We start from the raw sequence: 16,334 nt of genomic DNA, 5'->3' as shown, positions 1-16,334 counted from the left end.
ACATAACACGGACTTTCAGGAAGGAAAGCAGGGAATTTGAAGGACATGGGTTTAGGGTGGATTAACGGGGTAGAAAAGATCGAGGATTTGGATGGGGGATGATAAGAGGTGGTGGTGAACAGCTGTTTTGAAGGCCTGGAGGGAAGAATGGCATTGAACAGAGTGAGGGAGTTTCTTCCAAAGGCGGAAAAAAAGAGGAATGAAAGAGTGAAGGTGAGCAGTGATTCGTGATTTTGGTAGTTTTCCAAGAAGGGGGTTGTTGGCGGACCATGAGCGACTTGCGGAAATATGATGGGGACAAATCGTAGACAGAGCAGGGGGGGGGGCGAGACCGGAGAGGAGTCGGTATAAGAAAGAAAGACCACCGACCTGCCTGCAGTGAGAGAGTGAGAGGCCCAAAGACTCAGCCTCATCACGGGAGATGCCAATGATCCGAAATTGCCTTTGTTTCCACAGCGTGAAGCCGAGAAAGGTGGAAGGCAGGAGCACCAGCACAGAGGGGAGAGCAGTACTCCATCAGGCTGTTGACAAAAGCTTTGTATGTGGTCAGGAGCTCAGGTGGGCTGAGGAAGGACTTTGCGTGATGGAGGATTCCCAGTCAGTGACTGGCTTTGGAGGCCTGGTTGGAAATGTGGCTTTCCCAGGAAAGATCATGGTAGATCGTGAGATCCAGAAGCTTGAAAGAAAGGACTTCTTCCAGAGAATTGTTGAGAAAATAGATGGGGGTGGGGGGTGGGGTTCCAAAGGGTCCTTTCGGAGAGACAAAGTGAGAGTGTGAGATTTGTCCAGATTGAAAGACATGTTCCACGTGTTGGACCAGTTTGTGATTTTACCCAGATCTGCAGTGAGCGAAGAAGCTGCTGCTTGCCGGTCTGAGGGATGACAGATGGTATGGCAGAGGGTGGAGTCATCAGGAAAGAGACATAGAGGATTTTCCAGAGAGTCGGAGAGATCATTGATGAAAACCAGAAAAAGAACAGGGCCCAGAACGCTGCCTTGAGGAACTCCAGCCTGGACAGGAAGAGGGGATGAGAGAACTCCATTTTGGGCCACACGTTGACTGCGACAGGAGAGGAAGTCTGTGAGCCATGAGTGGAGATGTCCTTGGATACCATAGGAAGAGAGTTTGGTGAGTAGGGCAGGGTGCCAGACCGTGTCAAAAGCACGTGATATGTCTAGGGATACGGCTCTGATTTCATGTCCGGCATTGAGGACCTCCATCCATTGTTGGGAGAGCAGAAGCAGCATATCCAGGGTAGAGTGACCTGGTCTGAAACCAAATTGATGATCAGAAATCAAGCCATTGGAAAACATGAAGATTTAATATTTGAAGCGATGATGGATTCCATAACCTTGCTGATGATTGAGAGAAGACTGATTGGTCTGGAGGAGAGAGATCTGTTTTTGCACATTTTTATGCAGGGCAGTGATGTTTGCTGATTTCCAAGCAGATGGCAGATGACCTTGAGCAAATGAGAGGGTGAATAGAACAGAGAGAGGGTGAGCCAGAGCAGAGGAGCAGGTTTTTAGGACACGTGGGCTGATGCCGTCTGGACCTGTTGCAGAATCTGAGTCGAGGTTTGACAGCAAGCTCTCCACCTTGTCAGGAGAAAAGGACACAAAGTCCAGTGACAGTTTGGTGTGACTGGGTAAGGTGGGTGCAGAAAGCAATGGGTTTGCGACACAAGATTTAGAAACAAACTCGGAGTTTAGGCATTCAGCCTTTTCACGTGCGGTATCAGCAGTGCGGCAATTTGAGGTAAGGGAGGGGTGGAGGGGAACATACACCAGAAACAGATTTGATTAGATGCCACCAGGATATGCAGGGGGGAGAGAGAGGTTTCAAAGTTCAGACTTGAGATGAGAAAGATGTTTTCTGGCTCTCCGAAGGGTAGATACACACTTGTTCCGAGGTTTATGGAATGAACTGAGATTACCCTCAGTTGGGTTTCCTTTCCATGAGGCAAAGGCCATTTGTTTCAGGACAACTGCCTCGCCACAAGCTTCAGTGCACCAAGGGTGGGAGGAAGGGTAAGACAACTGAAGACGAGAGGGGATAAATCTGTGCATGAGGGAGAGCAAGTTTCTTTGAAAGAATTCCCAGGATGAGGTGATGGTGGAGAAAGTAGCGATAGGAGACCAGTCTAGAAGTTTGATGGCTGTTTGGAGACCCTGCCAGTCGGCTTGAGTGAAATGCCAGACTCGACGGCGCTGAGGTGGTTCTCTGATAACAGCCAGAGAGATGTCCGCTTTGACAAGCATGTAGTCAGAAGAACCAATTGGTGCGGAGGAAGAACGGCAGATATTTTCAGGGAAATTTGTCAAAATCAGATCCAGAAGAGACGGAGTATCATTGGCTGAGATCCGGGTCGGGAAGTTGACTGATTGAGTCAGTCCCAATGAGTCGCAGAAAGCTTTTGCTGAGATGCCATGGCAGGTGAGAGAGGTACCCACACTTAGCCAACTAGCATGATGACAATTGAAGTCACCACATATGAGGAAGAGAGAGTTCAGATGAGAAGATAGAAGTTGGTCCATGTTTTCGGATTGTGAGGTGTAGATGGAGTCATCACTGTTTGGTGGACGGTACAGTACACACATCAACATGAGGTGGAATGGAGGGGAAGCCGTAGCCAGAGGTATTCCTGGGGGTGTGGGTGAGTGAGGGCAGTAAATGGAGAGTGAGGAATGGAGTCATTGATGAAGAGAGCAACTCCTCCACCAGGACAAGGCACAGGTCTGTCATGCCGGAGGAGGGAGTAACCAGGGAGAGATACTTGAATTAATTGTGCGCCCCTTACCACTTTGACTCGATTTTATCTCCCGTGTTGTGTGTTTTCATTATACTGGATTGTGAGTGTGCTTCATTTGTTTATTTCTCTGCCCATTTTCGTGTCCATCCATCTTTCGTCCCGGGATTCTCCATTTTCGTCGTCCCGTGCCTTCTTATAACAAACTATTCCGTAAAAGCACGTTTACTGTGGTGACCGACCCATCATTGCAGATTTTGCACGTGGGAAACCATTTTGGCATGGCTTTAACGGTAAATCCCTGGGGGAGGTTATAATTCGGAACGTTCTCTTACATGAACGTGGATCAGGCATTACATGGCGGAGGTGTGCACTCCCCTGAGTGCCCTTCTAATTTATGTAATGCAGTGATGTTGGGTGCCATCCAAGCAGATGGAATATGACTCTGGGCAAATGATAGGGTGAAAATAGCAAAGTAAGTGCAACAGCAGCAGAGCAGGTTTTTGGAACACATGAGCTGATGTCATCCGGTCCAGTTGCACAATCAGAGTTTAGGGCTGCTCAAAACTTTTCTACCTTCTAAGGGGCAAAGACAGTCCAGGAGCAGTTGTGTGCGACTGGGTAGGCTGGGTACCAGAGAGCGAGGGGTCGAGGACACAAGATTCGGAAGTAAACACAGAATTGAAGCATTCTTCTTTCTCACAAGCAGAATCTGTTGTGGTGCCATTTGAAGTGAGGCAAGGGATGGCAAGGGAGCATACTCTCGAGACAGACATAACACGGTTCCACCAGGTATTCTAGTAGGGAGACACATGTGCAAGTTCAATCTTCAATCTTCAAGTTCAAATCTCAATCAATCAGATGTTTTCTGGCTCTCCTGAGAGTGGACAGACACTTGCAAGGCTTTGTGGAATGATCTGAGATTGCCTTTGGTTGGATTAGCCTTCCAGGAGGAGAATGGAAGTTGTTTCAAGGTAACTGTCTCACCATAGGATTCAGTGTACCACAGGTGGAAGGATGGACATAATAACTGAAGATGAGATGGGATTATTCTGTGCATAAAGGAGAGCAAGTATCTGTGGAAGAATTCCCAGGCTGAGTTCATATCAGGGGCAGTAGATCTGGGAGACCAGTCCTGAAGTGTGATGGCTGCAGTCCCTGCCAGTTTGGTTGAGTGAACTGCCAGATTCACCAGTGCTGAGGTTGTTGTCCGAGAATGGCTAGAGAAATGTTGACCTTCACCAACACACAATCCATCCATCCATCCATTGGGACCATACTCCGTACAGAGCTTCGGTGCTGCCAAAGCAGTCTCCTGGGCTATTTGGCACAATCCTGGATGGGTCGCCACTCCGACGCAGGATGCTTGAATGGCTCAATCATCCCAGCAAGCTGGTACTCATTTTGCCAACCTCAGAAGGATAATAGACTGAGTCAACCCTACCTGGTATTAATTCAAAACGGGATTTGAACTCAGGACCCAAAGATCCCAATCCCACCACCCTAACCTTTAAGCCAACACCAGGCATAGCGCATGATCAGATGAACCAATTGGGGCAGAGGATGAGCAAGATACATCGGCTGGCAAGTTGGTCATCACCAAATCTAGAAGAGAGGATTTTCCATTCACAGAAACCTGGGTGGGAAAGCTTACAAGTCGATTCAGTCCCATGGCGTCACAGAAGTCCTTTGCTGAAATACCATGGCTGATGAGAGAGGTACCAACATGCAGCCAATTTGCATGGTGACAATTGAAATCACCACATATGAGGAAGAAAGAGTTGGGAAGAGTGGACCAGAATCAAGGATCAGAAGTCATAATATCTTGGAGAAAATGAGGGAAAAACGAAGCATGTGCAGTCAAAAATGGAGGCAGAGGCAACGACCCAATGAGCCCGATCCTACATGAATAGGCTGGACTTTACCTGGGACACAAATTCAACAGTTCGACACAACGGGGTACGGTTCGCCACACAAAATTGGATGAAAACATGACCAGCAACACAGGAATGAAAATAAAATGGTAAAACACAACGCATCTGGTCGGGAAACTTTGCTTTGTTATACTGGAGGGAGGAACTCATGAACCGGCAACAAACGTAGAGCAACCCGGAGCGAGAAATCAAAAATAAATCGAGGGTGCTGTCATAAGCGCAAGTTCGTGTCCAATGAGAGATGGTGAGATGTAGAACTCAAGCTTAATGAAGAGAGTGGCTACCAATGACTCAAAAGAACAGTGACCACAAGATTACAAACAATGGACACAATACAATAAATGAAGAGTGGATTTTCACTTCCCACGCAACAAAACCTCATCTCAAATTTAAAGGAAACTAGACGACCCGTGAACCCGTTGGGTTCCCGTTGTGACAGCGGTTGATGAAAAATATAATTTCAAGAAAAAAAAACAAAGATAGCTCCAGCGAACTGTCCCGCTGAGGTTTTTTGCGTTGACCAAATTCTCCCGAAGAGTACTTGACTGAATCGGGAATTGATTTTTTAAATAATTTTTTCGTTGCCTCATTTTAACGAAACTTGATACTGCACACCGCTGCAGAATGGTGAGTAAGGTGGGCCTAAAATTTTTGCGCTATCGTGTACCGTTTTGGCTGTATTTCGGGAACATACATACATACATACATACATACATACATACATACAAGATGAGAGTTTTAGTAATATATAGATGTTCCAGGTGGAAGACATCATGGTGAAGAAAACATCAGATCGTAGACGTGTTTGAGATTGCTACGTAACTGAGTCGCAGAACGTACTTCCGCAGCAAGTCATCCAAACATGATGTCGGCGAGGGGCAACATTGCGGAACTCGGACACGGGATTTTGAAGGGGTTTTGAGCGATTGAAACGGCGTGATGCAACAATCTTGACTACGCCTCTCATTTCACATGTTTAGATCGTCATGAACTCGTCTTTCAAACCTGCAAGTGCTGGTGATCTCCTTGATTTGTTACTTCCAATGCCATTTCCAAACTGTGTACGTATTAATAAAACAGACTTTTTCAAATGTCAGCTTTATGTGTCCGATCAATCCTGAGTACAGAAATATTTTCAGTTATTTTAGTTAACAAATACTATCCTTCTTTAGTGAAGATAAACAAGCGCACTTGGTTGACCACAATTTAATGGATCTGACATTCCACGTAGTTTAGAACTAAATTGTTTAATCATTTAAAAGAACAAAACAAAACAGATAAAAACAGTGTGATGTGTTCTCTATGAAGCTCGGCTTACCCTCGAGGAGCTGAGCAGCTTTGCCGGACTCCTTGGGAGGAGAACCACGTGGTTCCTCCTTTACATGATTATTGCTCAAAGCATCTTGGGAAGTCTGAAAATGACTTTGGAAAGTTTCCATCGTCCCCGGATGAGATTCACCTGCAAACCATTTGACAATTTGTTTCTTACTTGGGAATAAAGGCATTTGTTATGTGTTATTCGAACCATCATTCAAAGATTATTATGTTCATTATTATTGTTGTTCTTCAGACCTTTAACAAGCGAGGAGGAATCATCAATGAACTCGGACTCCACCTTCACTTCCACAATAAAATCTGATAATAAAAAACACATCCCATTCAAACTCAACTTTATATTGTAGTTTTAAAGAAACGACAACAAAAAAAATCACAACATAGCTCTGGCCAACAAGTGTTTACTTCTCAATCCCCTGAAAAATATTGATTTGAAACCAAAGAGGAAAAGGAAACTCAATGATCTCACCTTCTGTTGGTCAATATAGAACCAGTGATTTTTCTGCAATCATGGAAAAGGGACAGGATTCACGGAATCGGTGACACAAAAATGGGTAATTGAATATGACACGGAACCCCCCCCCTCCCCTAGAATGGAGCAAAATTTCTAATTTCAAATCAATCTGGAGATTGACCATTGTATGTGATCTTGACCTTTGACCTTTTGCCCTCAAAAACAATCGGCTTTAGTGACCCAATTCACAAATTCTGGTCAAATTTCAAGTCAATCAGATGAAAATTGATGATTTTACACAACCATGAACTTTTGACCTCAAAAATAACAAATGCTTCTAGCTTGTGGCATGAGCTGTTGGATGACCGAGCCACGCCAATGTTCTTTCGGTGGTTCATGGAAATGATAGCTGAAGGAGACACGGGAGAGACACTGTAGAAGTGTGGTAAAAGCAGTTGCTTTCCAACTCCTGTTTAGTTTACCATCGAGAGGATCCAAAGTGGAGATGTGGAGACGTGGAGGTGGAGACGGCGGTTAACAAGGAGAGAAGAGATCATGTTTTTGGATTGGGGATGGTCAGAGATGGTGGTGAACAGCTGTCTTAAAGACATGAAGGGAAGAGTGAGATTGAAGAGTGCACAAGTTGGTTCCACAGGTGGGAACACAGAGGAACAAATGAGTGCAGGTGAGCAGTGATCCCAGATTTAGGTAATTTCACCAGAAGGAGGTTGATGGTGAACAATGTGCGTGCGGTGTAAGGCGATAAAGGATGCGGTAGAAGACAGATACCACCGACCTGTCTGCAATGGTGAAGTGATAGGCCCATAGACTCAGCTTCATCGTGAGAGATTCCAATAGTCTTGATGGCCTTGGTTTCCATGGCAGCAAGTTGAGCGAGATGCGAGACAGGGGAACCAGCCCAAGGTTGGAGCAGTACTCCATCAAGCTGCGGATGAAGACCTTCTCGATGGATATGAGTTCAGGTGAGTCAAGGAAGGACTTTGCACGATGGAGGTTTCCCAGTCGGTGTCTGCCTTTGGAGGCCAACTTTGAAACGTGACTTGCCAAAGAGATCATGGCTGAAAGTGAGACCTGAAAGTTTGAGTGACTACTTATTTGAGAGGGTTGTTGAGAAAGTAAATGGGAGGGTTTGTAGTACGGTCCTTTCAGAGAGAGAGAGAGAGAGAGAGGGAATTCTCAGGGTTAAAAGTCATTCCAAGTGTTTGACCTTGGAATGTTTTGAGAAAGTAGTGATAGGAGACCAGTCTGTAAGTTTGATGGCTGCTCGGAGACCCTGCCAGTCGGCTTGAGTGAAATGCCAGACTCGACGGCGGTGAGGTGGTTCTCTGATAACAGCCAGAGAGATGTCCACTTTAACAAGGACGTGGTCAGAAGAACCAATTGGAGCGAAGGAAGAGCAGCAGATATTGTCAGGGAAATTTGTCAAAATCAGATCCAGAAGAGATGGAGTACCATTGGTTGAGATCCGCGTCGGGAAGTTGACTGATTGAGTCAGTCCCAATGAGTCACAGAAAGCTTTTGCTGATGTCCCATGGCAGGTGAGAGAGGTACCCACACCTAGCCAACTGGCGTGATGACAATTGAAGTCGCCACATAAGAGGAAGAGAGAGTTTGGATGAGAAGATAGAAGATGGTCCATGTTTTCGGAGAGTGAGGTGTAGATGGAGTCATCACTGTTCGGTGGACGGTACAGTACACATATAAACATGAGGTGGGAGTGGAGGGGAAGCCGAAGCCAGAGGTATTCCTGGGGGTGTGGGGGAGTGAGAGCAGTGCAGGGAGAGTGAGGAATAGAGTCTTTGATGAAGAGAGCAACACCTCCACCAGGACGAGGCTCAGGTCTGTCATACCGTAAGAAGGAGTAACCAGGGAGAGATACTTGGGAGTCAGACACGTCTTGGGAGAGGAAAGTTTCTGTTAGGCAGATGATGTCTGGTTTGTCAGTGGCAACCTGTAGGGAAAGATCTGAAAGGTTTGAGCGAAGGCCCCGGATATTTGAGGTCCACACTTTTAATGAAGAGGTAGGGGAGGAGGCTTTGGGTGCAGGAGGTCTAGGGGGCGGGGGAGGGTAGGACGAGGGACGAGGGGGGGAGGTAAGGAGGGTTGCTGAAGGAGTGTGGGGTATTGCAGAATAGCGAGGGGAGGGGGCCGAATGAGGAGAAGAGAAGGCTCTGTAGTGCTGGGAGAGAGGTGGGACAAGAGACAAGGAAGATGGCAGTTGAGGATTTGTGGAGGTGTGGTGAAGAGAGGGAGGTGAGAGGGCAGTGGAGGGAGGCAGGTTGTTGGATGAGAGGGGGGCAACTTAGAGAAGGAAGAGTGAGGGGGATGAAAGGTGGGAGAAAGGTGAGGGGGAATTTTTGAAAGAGGTGAGAGGGAGGCTTGGAGGGAGAAGAGTGGGATGGTTGCTTTGAGAGTGAGAGTGAGGGGTGAGGGGGTGAGTTGGCACTGAAGTTGGAAAAAAGAATGGTTGATGGAAAGCAAGCATCCATGGCAAACTGTGGTTTTTAAAAGTTTTAGGTCAGAGATGCGATTTAACACAATTCTTGATGGATGCAATGAAGGCGAATTCAGAGCATGGAGAGAAGAAGCGCTGTAATAGTTGGATTTTTTAGGCAAGGAATGAAGGAGAGGTCGAAATGAGAGCAGTCTGTTAAAATAGCAGAAGAGTAGTGCATTGTGAAACAGTAAAGAGTACCACATGTGTGAGAGAGGAAGATGAAGCATTATGAGATCGTTTTTGTTGTTAATATTAATGTATGAGAGAGTTCAACAGATTAGGTCATGGAAGTGTAAAAAAAAAAAAAAGAAATCGAGGAAGACGAGGAGGAAGTTAAGAGGAAGAAGAAGTAGCAGAATCGGGAGAAGGTGAGCGTGTTGTTGTTGTTGTTGTTGTTGTTGGGTATATATATATATATTTTTTTTTTTTTTTTTTTTTTTTTTTGAGATAAGAAAGAGATTAGTTGGGAGAATGGGGGATGTTTGGAAAGTGGGGAGGATGAAAATTGAAGGTAATGGGGAGGATAGAAATTGAAGGTAATGGGGAGAAAAAACCAACAACAACAAAAAAAAAAAAACGATCGAACACCGAGTGGAACCGGTAGGCCTCAAGCCTAGGACTAGGCCTCAAACACCAAGTAAGAACGTCGACATAAATACTCACAAAATAGCACGATTTTTGAAACAAAACCGAACTAGGAACACACATTAACATGTAGGTGAGAAAATTAAACAGTTAAAACGGGACAAATAACAAACAGTTAAAACGGGACCTGATTGTTATGTTGTCAAGGTCTGAGGAGAGGGAAGAGGCTGCTGCCTGTCTGTCAGAAGGATGAGAGATGTCATGGCAGAGAGTGGAGTCATCAGCAAAGAGATAAAGAGGATTTTCCAGCGGAATAGGATGGGGCCTAGAAAACTGCCTTTAGGCACTTCAGCCTTGACAGGGAGTAGAGAAGAAAGGGTTCCGTTGAGAGCCACATGTTATCCACGAGAGTGGAGGAATGTCAGTAATCCAAGAGTGGATTTGGCCTTGGATCTCATATGCAGATAGTTTGGAGAGCAAGTCAGGATGCCAGACTGCATCGAAAGCTCGAGATATGTCCAGAGATGGCTCTGATTTCATGTCTGATATTATGGGCCTCCATCCATTGTCGAGGGAGTCGAAGCAGCATGTCCATAGTTGAGTGACCAGGTCTGAAGCCAAATTGATGATCTGAGATGAGGTCTTTAGAGAAAAGGAATGACTATGTCAACTGCGATGATAGATTCCATGTCTTTGCTGATGATTGGAAGTAAGCTAATTGATCTGTAGTGCAATGGGTCTTTTTGCACATTTTTAATGTAACGTTGTGATGGTGATGGAAAGATGACCTAGGGCAAATGCTCGGATGAAAAGGGCAGACGGAGGAAGTGCAAGAGCATCGGAGCTGGTTTTTAAGACTCATGAGCTGATGCTGTCCGGTCCAGTTGGCGAATCAGAGTTGAAGGTTGGCAGACACTTCTCCACCGTCTCAGATGTGAAAGACGCAGAGTCCACAAGCAGTTGGGTGTGACTCAGAAGGGTGGGGGGGGGAGAGAGAGAGAGAGAGAGAGAGAGAGAGAGAGAGAGAGAGAGAGAGAGAGAGAGAGAGAGAGAGAGAGAGAGAGAGAGAGAGAGAGAGAGAGAGAGAGAGAGAGAGAGAGAGAAAGAGAGAGAGAGAGAGAGAGAGAGAAAGAGAGAGAAAGAGAGAGAAAGAGAGAGAAAGAGAGAGAAAGAGAGAGAAAGAGAGAGAAGAGAGAGAGAGAGAGAGAGAGAAAGAGAGAGAAAGAGAGAGAAAGAGAGAGAAAGAGAGAGAAAAGAGAGAAAGAGAGAAAGAGAGAAAGAGAGAAAGAGAGAAAGAGAGAAAGAGAGAGAGAGAGAGAGAGAGAGAGAGAGAGAGAGAGAGAGAGAGAGAGAGAGAGAGAGAGAGAGAGAGAGAGAGAGAGAGAGAGAGAGAGAGAGAGAGAGAGAGAGAGAGAGAGAGAGATAGATTGGGGACGCAAAATTTTGAAGCAAATACAGAATTGAGGCATTCTGCCTTCTCACGAGCAGAATCAGCTGTGGTGCCATTTGATGAGAAGGAAGGGGCGGAGGGGGAGTGACACACTTGACAAGGCACCACCAGGTTTTAGAGGAGAGAAGTTTTGAAAGTTCATTCTTGAGATTGAACAGATGTTGTTTTCTGGCTCTCCTGAAAGTAGACACTCACTTTTGCGGGCTTTGTGGAATGTTCTGCGGTTGCCTTTGGTCAGATTTTCCTTCCAGGACGAGATTGCAAAGCAACTGCCTCACGACAGGATTCAGTGTACCAAGGGAGGGAGGATGGGTAAGATGAGATGGGATTAATCTGTGTGTGGGGGAGAGCAGATTTCTGTGGAAGAATTCCCTGGCTGAATTAATATCAGGGACGATAGATATAGGAGACCAGTCCTGAAGTACAATGGTTGCTTGCAGTCCCTGCCAGTTTGTCTGAGTGAATTGCCAGACTTGCCGGCATTGAGGCTGTTCTCTGAGTTTGGCCAGAGAGATGTTGACCCTCACAAGCAAATGATCAGATGAACCAATTGGGGCAGAGGTAGAGCAAGATATATTGACAGGGACGTTGGTCATCCCCAAATCTAGAAGGGAAGATTTGCAATTGACAGAAATCCGGGTGGGAAAGTTTACAAATCGAGTCAGCACCATGGAGTCACAGAAATCCTTTGCAGAAGTGTCATGGCTGGTGAGAGAGGTACCACCACCCAACCAATTAGCATGATGACAATTGAAATCACCATATATGAGGAAGATAGAGTTGGGATAAGTGGTTAAAAGTTGGTCCATGTTGTCAGAGAGAGAAAAGAGAAGAGAGAAGAGAGAGATGTGTAGATGGAGTCATCATTGTTGGGATGACAGTACAACACACAGATAAGCATGAGGGGGGGAGCAGAGGGGAAGTCACAGCCGGAGGTACTCCTGGAGTTTGGGAGGTGTAAGAGCAGGACAAGGAGAGTGACAAATGGAGTTCTTGAAGTACAATGCAACCCCGCCGCCAGGACAGGGTCAGGTCGATCAAACTGGAGGAGACAATAGTGAAGGAGAGACACCAAGGAGTCGGGGACATCCTGTGGGTGGAAAGATTCTGTTAAACAGATGATGTCCAGCTTCTCGGCAGCATACTGGATTGCATAATCTGTCAGATTGGAGCGAAGGCCTCGGATATCTGAGGTCCAGACACTTCGGGACAGAGTCGGAGGAGCTGCTGATAGAACACAGGGATGTGGAAAGGAGCAAGGAGATGGTGTGGTGAAGTCGGGAAGGTGTGTGGAGGGAATAAAGCTGGCAGGGGCATGGGCAAAGGGGCTAGGGGGAGAAGTGGGGGTGGAACAGAGAAGGAGCAGGATGCGATGTAAGCTGGGAATGGGTGGGATGAGGGTGGAGCAGATGGAGGGTTGGGGGGGGGTCGCACTGACACGGAGCCGGGTTTAAGATCATTAATGGATTGTAAAGGGGAAATTGGACGATTCAGCACAGGAGGATATGGTTTGGGAAAGAAAAATTGATGCAAGACACGACCAGCAAAACAGGAGCCATTACTATAATTCATGGAGTCGTGTTTATTCTTTATGTAAATGTGTATCATGTAGCGCCGTCTCCAGGTGGGGCAGGGTATTACAAGTCTTCACCATTTACAGTGCAGTATTCCTGTCCTCATGTTTTCCAGTATAGTGAGATGTTTTGAATTATTAGCAATAGTTGTGTTTTTGCCTCATGCACGTAACCCAGGTAATTATTATTTTTGCCTATACAGAGCTGTCAGTTGCCTATACACTGCCCAAATAAAGGTATGCGTCAGAAGAATGTATTGGGCCCGAACTGTTCTCATGGATCAGGCATTGCCGGGCGGAGGTATGCGCTCTACCGAGTGCCCTTACAGTTTTACCCTGTTATTTTAGAGACTTTGCATGACATGTTTGGTATGTTAAATGTTGTTGCCTCGCCGTGGTGGTGGAAACTGATATTTAGTTAAATATTGTTGCGGTTGTGGGGGTAGATGGAGGAATTTCATCGGAAAGTTAGGATTGTATGGAGTTGCTTGGTCCGTTGACGTGTAGGAGACATCTCTATGTAAATTAAGTTGGGAGACTGTGAGCTGAAGTGTTACATGCCACCACACAGGGAGTGTGGGGGGGGGGGGTTGTGCGGTGTTAATTAGATAGGGATTAAGGCCAATTTTCCCCAGTATGTGATTTTCCCCCTGTGACCTATTCCTACATTTTTTGCATTTACAAGCCAGCCATGGAGTTGCGTTTTTATAAAAACCACAAAGATAATAACAAGCAAGCAAAACGTGCGGAGCAGGCAGAAGCCCCGCCTTCCCAGGTTTTGTGCGAGCAAGCCACGCCCAGAGGTGGAGGCAGCGAGGAGCTGATTGGTTTGGTTGGTTCAGTTCGGTGTGTAAGTAAGGGATGTAAGCGGTCGAGAGACGAGCGGGCTAGGAGATGGCGTGAAAGATCAGGGCATTACGGCTGGCTTTCCTTTGACGCATGAAGAAGGGTGAAGTTCACAGTTGTAGTTGTGAGAGGAACGTGGCTGGGACGGAGGATCTTGCTTTGCTCTCCTCTACTCGACTCTACTCTACTCTACTCTCAGCACAACGAAACAGCTGCGTGATTCACGTGTTATGCTGTGAATTGGCTCGCGGACTGAGCAAGACGCTGGTCATCAACTCTTGGCTGGTCGTGAGAGATGGACCTCGAAGCCTCGTGTATGTCACCGAAGAGACGGCGCCATTCTGCAAAGCCATGGCGTCGGTGTGGACGTTCGATGCAAGAAGCTGCATGGGGTCTCTGAGCCTTGGTGTTGAATCCCTCACACGAATTGCCCGACGTACGTTCGTCCCGCTGCAAGAGAGCGGCTCGGTGCCATTTTTGGGCGCATCTACCGGTGCAGGACGAAGCACTTCAGTTCCAAATTTCCACAGAGACCATCTCTGGACAAGCTAAGTGCCAGAATAAAAGGTAGGATTTGCTTATATTTTGTTTCCCCCTTGTCTGTATTGGAGTCCGTGTGTTGAAGCACCTCGACTTTAGGCTTTAATTTACTTCATGTTATCATTATTATGATTATCATTATTATTACTAGTACGTGCCCGTAAAAAAAAAATAAAAAAAATTTAATAAATAAATATTCAAACCGCGAGCAACAAACAACAACCACGCAGGCCGTTTCTTCGCTCTCGAGTGCCCGGACGTGCATGGCCCGGAAGTTCAAATATGATTCGCAGTTACGATTATTCGCAATTTAGTTTTAATACCCAATTATTCAATTAGCGCCAACGTATTTTTTTCCTTTTCGCAATGTCGTGGCAAGGAAAAACAAAAAGAGAAGACAAGAGAGAGAAAAAAAATTTACTTCCTGGTTCGGAGAATACCAGCACTCTGATGTTACCGAAATGTATGCACCGTCTAATATGAAAACGATCATAACTTGGGGCATTGTGTTTATCTATAAATGCGCATAAGAAATCGAGAAATTATTAGAATACACAAAGTCATCACCATCCGGAAGTCCGTACGTTATAACCAGTAATGGATCCGGAAGTCCGTACGTTGTAACCCGTAATGGCGAATGCGGCTGAACTTCCCTTCCCCATCGGCCACGCCCACGCAACAACGTGTCTTGTCATTGGTTTGGTAAATAAATGGCCATAACGTGGGAAGCACTTGTCCGATTAATATCAAACCTTGAAAAGGCACATCCTCAGGGCCCCAGCAATATACCTGGCAAGTTTCAATTAGATCAGACCAGCGGTTGTCGAGAAACAGCGGTCACAGACACACACACACACACACACACACACACACACACACACACACACACACACACACACACACACACACACACACACATTGCTGGAATTATAGATAGATTATGAGTGCATGCCCGTACGTGCGGGCCTGTATGTGCGGGCCCGTACGTGCATGCCCGTACGTGCGTGCTCGTACGTGCGTGCCCGTATGTGCAAAAAAAAAAAAAATTCATTGATAATTGTCACGTCAATTGTGACGTCATAGCACCGTGTTCTGTCATTAGTTTGGTAAATTAATGGCCATAACTTGGGAAACACTTGGGAAACAGCTGAAACAGATGAAGAACGATATCAAACCTTGAAAAGGCACATACTCAGGTCCCCAGCGTCAATTGTGACATCATATCAAACGAAGAAGAAGAAGAATTGTGACGTCAATCGTGCAAATTTTTTTTTTTTAATGGTGACATCATTCGTGACGTCATATCACCGTGTCCTGTCATTGGTTGACACATAAATGGCCGTAACTTGGGAACTGCTTGTCCGATTAATATCAAACCTTGAAAAGGCACATCCGCGGGTCCCCAGCAATATTCCTGGCAAGTTTCAATTAGATCAGACCAGGGGTTGTCGAGAAACGGCGGTCGCAGACACACACACAGACACAGAGATTGCTGGAATTATAGATAGACTAGTACGGGCCCGTAGGGGAGTGCCAGTATGTGCAGCCCTCTCTCGCCTCCTCTCTCTCGACCCCCTCTCTTGTCCCCCTTCTCTCGCCCCCTTCTCTCGCCCCCCTCTCTCGCCCCCCCCACTCTCATCCCCCTCTCTCTCGCCCCCTATCTCACCCCTCTCTCTCCCCTCTAGTCTCGTCCTTCCACTCTCCCCCCTCCCTCTCCCATCCCCCTCTCTCGCAGATATTGGTCGACAGATAAATAGCCGTAACTTGGGAACTGCTCGTCCGATTAATATCAAACCTCGAAAAGGCACATCCGCGGGTCCCCAGCAATATTCCTGGCAAGTTTCAATCAGATCGGACCGTCAATTGTGCAAAAAATAAAAAAATAAAAAAATAAAGAAACAAACAAACATTAATTGTGACGTCATTTGTGATGTCATAGCACCGTGTCTTGTCATTGGTTGACAGATAAATGGCCGTAACTTGGGAACCGCTTATCCAATTAATATCAAACCTTGAAAAGTCACATCCGTGGGTCCGCAGCAATATTCCTGTAAAAATTCAATCAGATCAGACCATCAATCGTGCAAAAAAAACAAAAAAAAAACATTAATTGTGACGTCATTCGTGACGTCATAGCACCGTGTCTTGTCATTGGTCGACAGATAAATGGCCGTAACTTGGGAACCGCTCGTCCAATTGACATCAAACCTTGAAAAGGCACATCTGCGGGGCCCCGGCAATATTCCTGGCAAGTTTCAATCGGATCGGACCGGCGGTCGTCGAGAAACGGTGGTCGCAGACAAACAGACAAATGGACACACACACATATACATACAGAGATTGCTGGAA

The 16,334-nt window shown here is 46.3% G+C and overlaps 1 protein-coding gene across 1 annotated transcript in view; it reads right to left on the bottom strand.

Moving 5' to 3' along the window:
• The window catches only part of LOC147009327 (uncharacterized), a 254,071-nt gene that overhangs the window by 74,795 nt on the left and 162,942 nt on the right, over window positions 1-16,334 (bottom strand). The window contains exons 11-12 of the mRNA XM_085861178.1: window positions 6,257-6,319; window positions 6,003-6,143 (exon numbers count right to left, since the gene is read on the bottom strand). Coding sequence (XP_085717304.1) covers window positions 6,003-6,143; window positions 6,257-6,319 — 204 coding nt within the window. The remainder of the gene's footprint in view (window positions 1-6,002; window positions 6,144-6,256; window positions 6,320-16,334) is intronic.

Source organism: Eptatretus burgeri, chromosome 17, assembly GCF_056783735.1.
Source record: "Eptatretus burgeri isolate ZD-2024b chromosome 17, Ebu_testis_v1, whole genome shotgun sequence".
NCBI classification, from domain to species: Eukaryota; Metazoa; Chordata; class Myxini; order Myxiniformes; family Myxinidae; genus Eptatretus; species Eptatretus burgeri.
This window is presented reverse-complemented; position numbering and strand designations above follow the sequence as displayed.